The sequence below is a fragment of the Hipposideros armiger genome, unplaced genomic scaffold (assembly GCF_001890085.2).
Source record: "Hipposideros armiger isolate ML-2016 unplaced genomic scaffold, ASM189008v1 scaffold_197, whole genome shotgun sequence".
In the NCBI taxonomy this organism is placed as follows: domain Eukaryota; kingdom Metazoa; phylum Chordata; class Mammalia; order Chiroptera; family Hipposideridae; genus Hipposideros; species Hipposideros armiger.
The window spans coordinates 99,425-112,984 of NW_017731547.1; the positions used below are offsets into that span (position 1 = coordinate 99,425).

At 37.7% G+C, this 13,560-nt stretch overlaps 1 protein-coding gene across 1 annotated transcript in view; it reads right to left on the reverse strand.

Moving 5' to 3' along the window:
- LOC109388440 (dystrophin) overlaps window positions 1-13,560 on the reverse strand; it is a 1,592,311-nt gene that overhangs the window by 98,700 nt on the left and 1,480,051 nt on the right. Inside the window, exon 49 of the mRNA XM_019653146.1 lies at window positions 5,415-5,516. Coding sequence (XP_019508691.1) covers window positions 5,415-5,516 — 102 coding nt within the window. The remainder of the gene's footprint in view (window positions 1-5,414; window positions 5,517-13,560) is intronic.

Consider the following 13,560-nt stretch of genomic DNA (forward strand, 5'->3'; position numbering starts at 1 on the left):
TAGCTGTAGAGGGCAGTGTCACTGGCCCTCATATGTGGGATCCGAACCAGGGCCCTCTGGCATCCCAAGCCAGCTCTTAACCAATGTGCCACTCGGCTGGCCCAATGCTCTCAGTTTTGATATATGAGAAGTGATATAAGTATTTTAAAATACATACACACTTAAAAAAATTTAACAGAAACAGCCGTGTTCTAAGTTAAAGAATGAGTATGAACAGAAGAAAATATCGAAATGCTTAAGTTCAAGAATTAAAAATAAAATTAAAAACCAAATAACAAATGGCTTATTATTTTTTTGCATTTGTCAATATTGTTGTTACTGATGGCAGATGTTTTTGTAGCTTTTAAACTGCTTATCGAAGAACCTAGTCATCACTCTGTAGAAAATGGAACCTATTAAATTATTTAATCAATAGCATTATTGTAAAATATTACCACAGGTGTAACCTAAACAAATGTTAAACAACTTATCTAACTTATCCAACTAATACTCATAATTTCTGAAGTTAAGATGAAGGGACAATATATAAATCAAGTGAAATAAAAGTATTTGTATGCATGTGGTATGTGGGGAAGAAGGGAGGGAGTAAGGGAGGGAAAAGGGGAGGGGGGGGAGGAGGGAAATAGGGGGAAGGGGGAAAAGGGGGAAAGCAAAACAAACATGCTTCTATCTTTGATCATACTATTCTAAGATTTTTCCAGTAATTTTGCATCAGAGTTCTAGTGCTATATTTATGTCACTAGTAGAACTGTCTCATAATATATATTTGATCTTTAATAGGAAGTCTTCAAAGAAAATAAGGAAGAAGTTGGTTAGCCAGGGATGACAAAAAAAACCCCTAAAAATTTACTTTCTTTCTTTTTATAAATTTTGTTGGGGAACAGCCATAGTCTTTGGTTACACATTGCTTTCATGCTACAATGGCATAGTTGACTCTTTTAAGGAGGGCACAGCTCACAGTGGCCCATGCGGGGATTGAACCGGCAACCCTGGTGTTATCAGCACCACACTCTAACCAACTGAGCTAACCGGTCACCCCTACCTTCTTTGAAAATTAAAGAAATCCTAGAGAAGTTGATGAAGTGAAGAAAAAGGGGGAAAAATGACCACAGATAAACCCAGGTCTCAAATAGGACTCAGCTCAGGAGGTGAGCACAGGAGCTGAACAGACAGGATGTCTGATACAGAATGTGGCGGTGCCAATAAACAGTTAATTTCCTAAGCAACACATTCTCTGATGTGTCCTTAATTAAAATGTCTGCAAGCAGTAGACACGCTAATTATCCATTTAAACACTCACTCTTATATACACATCGTGAGGGATTTGCATTTTCTTTTTTAAGAATATCACTTTCTCCTTCATAATTGTTACAGCTTCCAAATGTACCTCCCCCTCAAAACCAAGCCAAATTTCTTTCATGAAAATGTACTGCAGGCTACTGGGACCCTTTTCCCTTCTATTAAGGGGTGATAAATCTGACAGTTAAGGAGAAAAGGCATTAGAAAGAGCCTAATTTAAAATTTTTGATATATGAAATCAAAGTTGAAAATAGGCTTTGTTTATATGCTATCAGGGCAATGGATCACACTTCAGAAAAATCATCCCTAACCTTTAAAAAGGAGTTGTTGATCCATGCTGAGATTTAAATAGTCCCCACAGTTTACAGTCTTGTATTTCTGGGTTCCATGTTCTGAACTATGAGGTCATTTTTGAGCCTTTAGTGTTTCAGGCTACCACAAAACCCCAGATAATGTTCAAGTATTTCCAAGGTCATGGCTTATATCAAAAGTTGCACGTGAATCAAATATTCTCCACATCCCCAATCTCCCAAATCAATCTTGACCATTTATCATTATCAACTCGATATGTTTAATCTTCTCCAAACCCAAGGGAGAAATAGTAGAACAGGAATGACTTTTGACTTAAGCTCTGCTTCTCCCAAATGAGCTGACTTGAGAGGAAATAGGGAGGAAGGGAATGAGAAAAAAAGGAAAGAAAGAAGAGAGCTGACTCTACAAATGGTTTTCAGGGATGCAAAAAAGAGGAAAAGTTAACACCTCCTTGCTTTTTCTTTCATATCATAAAGGTAATTCCCCTTTTACATCATTAATGTGACAGTGGAACAGATATGCTCAGACATGGCAGATTCTAGTTCTGATATCAAAGTGGCCCAGGAGTTGAAGGTATGAGTGGAGGTGTGATGAATTAGTATCAACTGGTGGAAAGTTTACATACAATGAAAATAAACTTTTTTTCACTGACCTTCAATTAAGACTTTTCCTTCTGTTTTTTACAAAGGCTCAAAAGTAAAAGCCAATTTCCCTTGCCTGACAGTATATATCAGTAAAAATATTACCAAGAGTAATGTCTGCAAATTTACTATCTATATTTTCTTCTAGGAGTTTTATGGTTTGGGATCTTACATTTAAGTCTTTCATCCATTTTGAATTTATTCTGGTGTAAGGAGATATATCCTATCCCCTTGGGCAAGGGAAACAAAAGAAAAAATAAACATATGGGATTACATCAAACTGAAAAGTTTTTCACAGCAAAGGAAACCATCAACAAAACAAAAGGGCAACCTACTGAATGGGAGAAGACATCTGCCAATAATACATCTGACAAGGGATTCATATCCAAAATTTATAAAATGCTCATGCAACTCAACACCAAAAAAAGCAAACAACCCAATTAAAAAATGGGCAGAGGACATGAAGAGAGATTTCTCCAAAGAGGACTACTGATGGCCAACAGACATATGAAAAGATGCTCAACATCAATACTCATTAGAGAAATGCAAATTAAAACCACACTGAGATACCATCTCATCTGGTCAGAATGGCTATCATCAATAAATCAACAAACAACAAGTGCTGGCGAGGTTGCGGAGAAAAGGGAACCCTGGTGCACTGTTTATGGGATTGCAGATTGGTGCAGCCACTATGGAAATCAGTATGGAGGTTCCTCAAAAAAGTGGAAATGGAACTACCTTATGGCCCAGCAATTCCACTCTTAGGTATCTATCCAGAGAAATCCAAAACACTAATTTGAAAAAATATATGCACCCCTATGTTTATTGCAGCGCTATTTACAATAGCTAAGACTTGGAAACAACCGAAATGCCCATAGGTAGGCGACTGGATAAAGAAATTGTGGTACTTTCATACACTGGAGTATTACTCAGCTATAAAGAAGAATGAAATCTTACCATTTGCAACAACATGGATGGACCTAGAGAACATTATGCTCAGTGAAATAAGTCAGTCAGAGAAAGACAAATACCATATGGTCTCACTTATTTGTGGAATCTAAAGAACTGAATAAATGAGCAAACTAAACAGAAATAGTCTCAGAGATATAGAGAAAAAACTGATGGCTGCTAGATGGGAGGGGGTGGGGATGAGGGAGAAAGTGAGGGGATTAGAAAGTACAGATTGGAAGCCACAATATAGCCACAGGGATATGAAAGACAGTTTGGGGAATATAATCAATAATGTAAAGATTTTGTACGGTGCCAGATGGGTACTGGACTTATCAGGGGGATCAATTCATTGATTGTGTAGATGCCTGACCACTGTGCTGTACACATGAAGCTGAAGCTGAAGTTGAATGATATTGAATGTCAACTATAATTTAATATATATAGAGATAGATAGATAGATATAGACAGAGACACAGAGAGAGAGAGAGAGAGAGAGAGAGAGAGAGAGAGACAGACAGACAGACAGACAGACAGACAGACAGACATGGGATGTGGAGTACAGCACAGAGAATAAAGTCAATGGAATTGTAACAGCTATCTACAATGTCAGAGGGGTAGTAGATTGGAGGAGGGGGGATCACTTTGTGAGGGATGTAAATGTCTAACTATTACATTGTTTTATACACCTAAAACTAATAATAAGAATAAGAATAAAAGTAAAAGGCAATTTAAATGCACATTTGTAATCTGTAACAATTGTACCAAGCCCTGTGAAGATCAAACAAGAGTAGACAGAGAGGACCTAGGAAATGGTCCATTTGACAATTTCAGTGCTTGCTACAGGAGTCACTCTGTTAACCAAGAAAGATGTCTGCTTGGGGACTGGCTTTCTGTAGAACATCGAGAGAAACACTGAAATTTGCTGCTTTCAGGACCTTCTGTAACTCTCTAACCTGAATACTGAACAGACTGTTACTTTATGAAAATTATAACAGGCTTGGAACTGGAAAGCTGATTATTATTATTATTTTAGAAGTTAGGAGTGAGGCAATGTATCCCTGAATAAATGCCTATCAATATCTACAGAGAAATCTGTGCCTTTCAATATCTGGTGTTTGGACATTGCGTTTAGGCTAAAACTTTAAATTTACCTAAGGAAAAGTCCCTTGTAAACTGTAAGGAAAACACACAATTTTCTAGAAATGAAGCTTGGGCCATGCATATGCGGTGACCTTAGAGACACAGTCTAAGTCATGGTAATGTTGTTTGCGAGGACAAACTAGTTCTGTATAATGAGGTTATTGACCTGCACTGTTTTAGAGCAGGTTTAAACATGAGGGTGAGGCTCACTAAATCTCAGCCTGCAACATCAGCTAGAGAAACCAGGACTGATCAATAAACAGCCGCCACTATAGGCTCGTGGGAACCTTCCTCATAATGGAAGCCATTATAATTTTGGTCAGGTACAGAAAATAAGGTAACCTATACCTAATGTCTATTTATCACTGGACTCTCATTTGCAAATGGAAGCCATTGATTAGCTATTTTTGCAAACTGAGCTGGCTTTCCAGTTTTCTCTTCATGCAATAGCCTGTGAATACACGTGTCCGAGACTTCAAAATGCACAGGAGGAAGGGGGAAAAGTAGAAAGCTTTCTCCCACACCGGCTTTTTTTTTTTTAACCAAAGAGAGAAGCAATTACATGACATTTCACTAAAAATTCTTGACCCAGTAAAATACTGAAGCCCAAATGCCGATTCCTCTTTCATAAGAAAGAGCAACAGAGAAAAGAAAGGTCAGGGACCATATTGAGATTCTTTACAGCTGTTGGAGACAGACAGTATGATGCAGTAGCTTGATTTGAATTAAGCCAAACAATATGAAAAGCATCAAGGCTGGCAAGCAAAGCGATAAAGCCTCACAGAATTTAATCTACCTTGAAGGTGGGACTACTTTTTGTATTGATAGCAGCGCACCAGGACAGAAATGAGTCCTTTAATGCAATGACTTGTTAATAGCCTTAAGATCACAATATATAAATAGGATATGTTGATCAAAAAGACAGCTCTGCCTCTGCTATTGCAGTGTGACCAATATTTCTTTACAAGTTATTTCATTGATTATAAATAGACCACGTCAATGGCAAATGTACAACAGGGGAAGCATAACCCATTATGAGGTAATGGATATTGCTAGAGGTTGCTTCATTACCTTCACTGGCTGAGTGGCTGGTTTTTCCTTGTACAAACGCTGCCCTTTAGACAAAATCCCTTCCACATCCGGCTGTTTAGCTTGAACTGCTACTTCAGTTTCCTGGGGAAAAAGAACACATACAGTGCAGATTAACTTCACAGTTAGCAACAAAATTACTAAATTTAACTATATCCTTGGCGACTCCACATGTATTGCAGATCAATTTCTGCAGGGCACATAGGGGAACAAAAACGTAGCTTTTAGTGCAGAGAAAAGAAATAAAGGTCTTTGTGAAACACACTCAAGTTTTAAAAATGTATTCAAAATCTTCTTAACTTATATTGTAGTACTACTATATAGAAAAACAGACATTAACTTTCTATTTGTCAGAAAAGTAAAATGCCATAATGAAAAGTATAATGCATGAATAGAATTAATATGGATAAATACTATTGTTAGCATCAATAATCTCAGTAATCCTAATGTTCATTTTACTTTACAAAGTTCTTATTTAACAGGGTTTTCTTTGGGGCTTTGGGTCCAAAATTTAGTTTTGAAATAGAAACCAAATAAGTCTTTCAACACCCTTGTCAAAATTAAGTTTCTTTCCAAAGAGCAAACACTTAAAGCACAGTATCAAGGCTTATTAATTATTAAACAGTAGAATGAAATAAACCTGAGAAATGATTAAATCATTTAGGAAACTTCAACGTTTGTTTTCCCTTAGTTGGGAAGGACTGAAGTATGACATAAAAACCAACAAAAAAACCCCAACAATCTTGTTTAGATATGTGAATATAAAGTGCTTTGTTACTGGCTGCTGTCTAGCTCTCTTGAAGAGAGAACAAAAGAAATGTGCATAAATTGAAGCTGAAGGAAGTGAAGTTAAATATTACAGAAGACTTTTTGGATGGAACACTTGTTAAACACTAGGATAGAGTATCGATTAATCAATGTCAGGCATCAGTCAGGGCCTGGGCAATCTTCCCCAGATAGCAACTCCTGATTAACCCATCTTTTTCTTCCTCTCTCTCCTACCCTGTCGCCTCCCAGCACTGCTGTGTGTACGTGTCTTTATGTCACTGTTGCCTTTATATACTGTGTTTGTATCTGTTCTCTCAGCCCATCGGAGCTGGGAGTCCTCTGAACCCAAATTACTATTATCATATATGACACAGCAGGGTGTCTTGCAACTTATGGGAGCTCAGCACAAGCTCATGAGAGCAATTATTTCTTCAGTTCTTATTATCATAAATACCAGTGGGAGGTAGGCACTTTGGTTAAAAGTGTCCATAATATTAAATTAAGTCCATAGGACTAACCCTGTGCCTTACTGGGTATGTGTGCAAAACACACACACACACACACACACACACACACACACACTCACTCACCAACTTCAGGGACAATAATTATGAAAGAAACAAACCTCAAATTATAAGTATTAATTCATTCGCTATGATAAAAAATTCTAAAAGTGATTTTAAAAATCTTGCAAAATTTTAACAAGGTCAAATTCAGTGTACTTTGCGAGGGTTGGGTATTTCTTTTTTCCTCTAAAACTGTTTGTAAGTGTACCCAGTGTAAATTGTATATCTTTGGAAAATGACCACAAATAGTCAATAATTTTACCAACGTTTTAGGTATGCAGCCAAATGATTAACACTAACACCTTTCTCTCCCTGTCCCTAGTCTTCAAGTGAAGATAAATGTTAATAGTTCCAAAGATAATAGTTGCACAAAGAATTGGTGCAACTATTCAGAAAGCACCAGCAAATAGACAGGGTTAGAGGAGACTGAATTTGATGTTACAAGGAATTCCCTTACAAAATGAACATACAAATCTTAATTCATGAAATTTTCACTGGCAAACCAACAGAAACAGCAACAAGGCTGACATAAAAATGGCAGCCAGGATCTTAGAACTCTGCATTCTAAGCAGGTGCTTGCTAGATGGGCTGAGGAAAAGGGGGCATGCCACGTGATATGTCCATGTTTTGCACCTGCAGAAAGTAAAATATTCCTTCAGGCTACCAAATTAGCACTAGATTTAGTCCTCTGATGAATGAGCATTAGAAAGTCACAATGTTTCCCTTTATATAAATGTTTCCTATTAGCACGTCCTTCCATCACCATGATTGTCATCTCTTTGTCCTCCAATGAAATAATGAAGAGTTAAGTACCTGGATGAGATTTACACTTGGTCCTACAGAAATAGAGTGATGGGTGAAAGAAACCATGTTCACCTCTAAATTCTTTCTGGTTACTTCTCCTTGGCACCTTTCTTTGAGAACTAGATCTCTAATTACATGCACTTTTGAAAAATCAATTTAGAAAGACCATTTGAAGATAAATTTCTATAATTTACCTCACATTCATTTGCAGTGCGATTTCATTAGTTAAAAGATAGGTCAGTATTCAGGGTCAAATATTATTGCTTGAAGGGTTAACTGTAGTATATCCAATTAAATTCACTGAAATATCCTTTAGTATATTTTTCTTATTAGTATGAAAAAACACACTAAGAGGCTCAATCATCCTGAAAAATGGAATTATACATGAAATAAATCTTAAAATTTTGATATCCCTCTATGCAATTAAAACATAACATGGAAAAATTGCAAAGCAAAGCAAAACAGAAAAACAAAAACCCCCAGCCAAACCACATGACTGTATAAAGATGAGAAAATGCTGCTAAAACCCTTAGTTGTGCTGAAAATACCAACAGACTGCTATAATGATATTAACTGTTATAGTAATACAAATTAAAGTTGCAAAAATTTACTGTGTCAAACACTGTGTTTTTCGTACTTTTTTAATGTATTTTTTAAAATATAGTTTTAATTTTTCAATTACAGTTGACAATATTATAAGTTTCAGGTGTACAACATAGTGATTAGACATTTATATAACTTATGAAGTGATCAAACTGATAAATCTAGTACCCATCTGACACGATACATAAGTTATTACAATATTGTTGACTATATTCTTTATGCTATACTTTACATCCCCGTGACTACTTGTAAGTAGCAATTTGTACTTCTTAATCCCTTCCCCTTTTTTACCCATCCCCCCAATCCCCCTCCCATCTGGCAACTCTCAAAATGTTCTTTGTATCTATGTTTGTTTCTGTTTTGTTTGTTAATTTTTTTCTTCTTTATATTCCACATATAAGTAAAATCATATGGCATTTGTCTTTCTCTGACTTACTACACTCTAGGTCCATCCATGTTGTTGCAGATGGCAAGATTTCCTTCTTTTTCACGGCCAATATTCCATTGTAGATAGTATGTACCACCTCTTCTTTATCAATTCATCCATTGATGGACACCCAGGTTGACTACATATCTTCACCTTTGCAAATGCTGCAATGAACATATGGAATGCACATGTCCCTTCAAAGGTGTGTTTTGGGGTTGTTTAGATGAACCCTGAAGTGGGATTATTGGGTCCTTCTTTGTCTCTTGTTATTGCTTTGGTTTTAAAGTCTATTTTGTCTGGTATAAGTATCGCTACCCAAGATGTTTTTTATTTTCATTTTCATGAAGTATCTTTTTCCATCCCTTTACTTTCAGTCTGTGTATGTCTTTTAATATAAAATGAGCCTCTTGTAGCAAGCATATGTGAGAGTCTTGTTCTCTTATCCATTCAGCCACCCTAAGTCTTTTGATAGGAACATTTAATCCATTTATTTTAAAGTAACTGGTGACAGATACGTAGTTATTGCCATTTTATTATTCATATTTTTTTCTTTTTTCTCCTTTTTCCTTCTTCCTCTTCCTCTTCTTCTTCAGTTAGTCCCTTTAACATTTCTTTTGGTACTACTGGTTTAGTGGTAATGAACTCCTTTAGCGTTTTCTTGTCTGGGAAGCTCTATCTGTCCTTTGATTCTAAACGATAGCTTTGCTGGGTAGAGCAATCTTGGTTGTATGTCCTTGCTTTTCATCACTTGAAATATTTCCTGCCAATCCCTTCTGGCATGCAAAGTTTCTGTTGATAAATCAGGTGCTATTCTTATGGGAGCTCCCTTGTAGGTGACTAACTCTTTTCTCTTGCTGCTTTTAAGATTCTCTCTTTGTCTTTAACCTTTGGCATTTTAGTTATGATGTGTCTTGGTGTGGGCCTCTGAGTTCATCTTGTTGGGGACCCTCTGCACTTCCTGGGCTTGTAGATGTATTTCCCTCACCAGGTTAGGGAAGTTTTCCATCATTATTTCTTCAAATAGGTTTTCAATTCCTTGCTTTCTCTCTCCTTCTTCTGGTACCCCTATGATGCAGATGTTGGTATGCTTGATATTGTTCCAGAGGTCCCTTAAACTGTCTTCAATATTTTGGATTGTTTTTGATTTTTGCTCTTCTGATTGGGTGTTTTCTGCTACCTTATCATCTAAGTCGCTGATTCGATCCTCTGCTTCATCCAAACTACTGTTGATTCCTTCTAATGTATTCTTTATTTTAGTTACTGTATTCTTCATTTTAGTTATTGTATTCTTCATCTCTGACTATTTTTTTATGCTTTTTGTCTTCATTTTTATGTTTCCTATCTCTATATTGAAGTTCTAAGATCACTGAGCATCCTTATCATCCATGTTTTGAAGTCGGCATCTGATAGATTGCTTGACTCCATTTTTAGCTCTTTTTCTGGAGCTTTGATCTGTTCTTTTATTTGAGACATGTTTCTTTGTCCCCACATTTTGGCTGCCTCCCAGTGTTTGTTTCTATGTATTAAATAGAGCTGCTATGTCTCCTGTTCTTAGTAGAGCGGCCTTATGTAGTAGGTGTCCTACGGGGTCCAGTGGTGCAGTTTTCCTGGTCATCTGAGCTGGGTGCTGCAGGTGTGTCCATTAGGTGGGTTGTGTGTGCCCTCCTGCTGTAGTTGAGCCTTGGTTTCTGTTTGTACATCAATGAGAGGGATTGACCCTCAGGCTGACTGGTTGTAAGGACTGACCATGGCTACAGTGGAGGAGCTGTTTGGCAGGGCCTGATCCTACAGAGCAGGATTCGCTTTAGCAGGGCTCTGATATCTGCCCAGTCTGCCCTTTGGGCGTGTGGTCCATGGAGGCATCTGGTTGGGTGTCTGGCTGGGCAGGCTTGCTGGCCCCATGGCCTCCTGAGAGGGTTCCGCCACAGGCCAAGTTCAGCTGTAGCCTGTGCCCTCCCAGAGACACCTAGAATGAGCCACAAAGCAATCTGCAGATGGCCACCACTTGAAATGGGCTTGGAGATGCCTGGGAGAGCCTAAGCTGGGAAGTGAATCTTGCTGCCACTAGTGCCTCACTTGGGCCTGCTTAGTAAGAGATACAGGGTACACTGAGGCCAGATGTTATTTGTTTGGTTTGTGAGCCTTTGATTTTAGGAAAGCCTGCAGCAGGAACCAAGATAGGGTGTTTCTATGGAAAAGCCACTGGGAGCAGCTTGGGTGGGCCTACAAGTTGGGAGGGAGAGAGCTGCAGGGAACCACCAGGGTGAGCAGTGTCAGCTAGGCTCATGGAGACTCAGATAGTACACCTGCCTGTGTCTGTATGCTTGGTGAGCAGAAGGCTCAACAAAGGGACAATGGCTTCTGCCATCACTTCTGTCTGGGAGAAAGCTGCCCCTCTAGTCCTCACCCTGCAGCCAGAAACTCAATTCCTCCTTCGATGTCCCCGGCACCTTTCAAGATGCTGCCTCAGCGCTGGAGCTCAGAGTGAGTCCATCAACAAGTAATTCCATGAGTGGTCCCTTTAAGAGGAACACCTGGGACTGCATCCACCCTCCATCTCACTCAGCCATAATATCCACTGGTTTTCACAGTCAGAAGTTATGGAAACTTCTCTTCCCAGCACTAGAACCTTGGGTTGTGGAGCCTGGTATAGGGTTGGGTCTCCTTGCTCCTCAGAGGGTACCTCCATAGCTGAGATATCCCTCCTGATTTTTAATAGTCACACGTGGGTGTGGGACCAGCCCATTCTGTTTCTCAACCCCTCCAGGTGGCTTCTTCTGTATGTCCTTAGATGTAGGGCTATGGTTTTGCTAGACTTCAGGTGATTCTCAATTTGTTTCATAGATTTTTTCCCCACACATTCCTACAAAAAGGGTATCATCTGGTTTTACGGATGCTGAAACTGAGGGATATGAGGTCAGCTTGTCCAAGATGACATAGCTTGCAAGTGGCAGAGTTGAGATTGTAACTAGGAGGCGTGTGCCACTAAACCTCCACTTCATCTCTTATTCTACTGTGCAGAGTGTGTATGTGTGCATGTGCTAAAATTGGCAGTCATGTTTCCTAATATCATGTTAATTTTTTCTCCTCCTCTTTAACTCCAACACACTCTATAATATCCTCCCAGGATATAATTGAGAGAAAAATCCTATCTCTTCCCACAGAAAAGGAAATAAATTCTTACATAGCCTTTAAAATGCTCCAAGGGTGTCTTTTTGTGGGTTTATGATTGCCAAACTGATGATATACATGTCAGAGAATTGTTCTGAGTAAATCTTTTATCTCACAAATGGCCTCACATCTTTATATGATTTAAGATAAAGTGAAGGAGGTCACTAAAATGGAAATATAGCTAATTATAGTGGCCAGTTTTTGTAAGCAGAAAGTATTAAACTTCAAAGCACATTCACACAAGAAAGCCTTCATGGAATTTCAACAAAAAAACTCCTAATCATAGAACACTTCCATTTAGGTTTTTTCCCCCTGCCTTATTCTTAATACATCCCCGCAATGTAAGATTGTGCACCAGGAGTTAAGACCCTTATAATCTGACTAGAATTTTATTTTTATCATAGTATTGATAGTTCACTACAATCTCATGCCTAGTTTTAAAAAATAATTTTGTATTAATTAGGTAATAGGAGTAAACCTTCATTAATATTCACTAGGAGACTATCACTGTGTATTTTGAAATCCAACCCTGATAGGTTTTTGAAATGGAGTAACTCCCTAAGCACCTTCAGTCTTACTTATTTCTTATTAAACAGCATTACTAGTATTGGGGAGTTGCTGGTCTGACAAGCAATGAAGCAATGTGTAGTGATGAAAACAGACTAAACAACACCTTTGAGGGTGAAAGTAGCAATTCATATGCAAATTAATGTATACTTGCATTTTCTGAGAAATGATTCATTGAATATTATATTTCTAATTCAATATTAGGCTAATGGTGTGCATGTATTCTTTAAACTAGAAATTTGATGTTCATAAGGATAGTATAACAGAGACACATTTTGCCTTGTTTTCCTTTCTTATTTTAAATTTATTTACATTTCCATCATTTTACCTATGGCTAACCTTAGAATATATGAATACACATGTATATATGTGTGTGTATATATCTTATATTACAAATATATCAAAATACAAGGAAGATATAAACTGCATTTTGATGTATGTTTCAACATTCATTCATTCACTTATTTATTCATTTGACAAACATTTATTGAGTGTTTACTATATTTTAAAGTCTTGGCTAGGAATTGCAAATACTATGAGGTATAAGGTAGTCCCTTCAACAATTACATATTAAACTTAGAGTGCATCAGGTACACTTACCAGCACAGTGTAACATACAATGGGGCACAGAGAAGGAACTGATCAGTTCTGTGTTTGAGGGACAACAAGAGGGTAGGAACAAGTTTCATTGGAGGAAGAACAGCTTGAACAAAGGCTTAGAATGGAAGCAGATCATGCATTGGGTTGACAATGGGATGGATGATAGAAAGGATTACAAGAGCAAATCTGGAGTATGAAGGACAGGAACCAGAGGCAGCATGGAGACCCCATGTTAGGGAATGGGAAGAAATGGTGTGAGAGAAGAAGGCAAGAACAAGAGGAAAAAGGGACCTTTTATACCACCCTCAGGACCTTTATGGAGAAGCTACAAAAGTGTTTTAGACAAGAGAATGAAACTTTGTATTCTAATTGATGGTCTAAAAATGGATATATATGATTATATGAATAGAGAGATAGGTATAAGATTTACTATTAGTACATGGTTTTCCATTCATCACTGAATGAGTTAAGTAGGCTGCTACTGAAAACAAATTCAAGATAAAAATGACAACTTATTCCTTAGCAAATGTAACTGCCCATTACTTTACTTTTCTTATTTATAAAGAGTATTTCTTACCAGTTGGCTACTATGTCAACATCCACAATCAATCATTTTTCTACC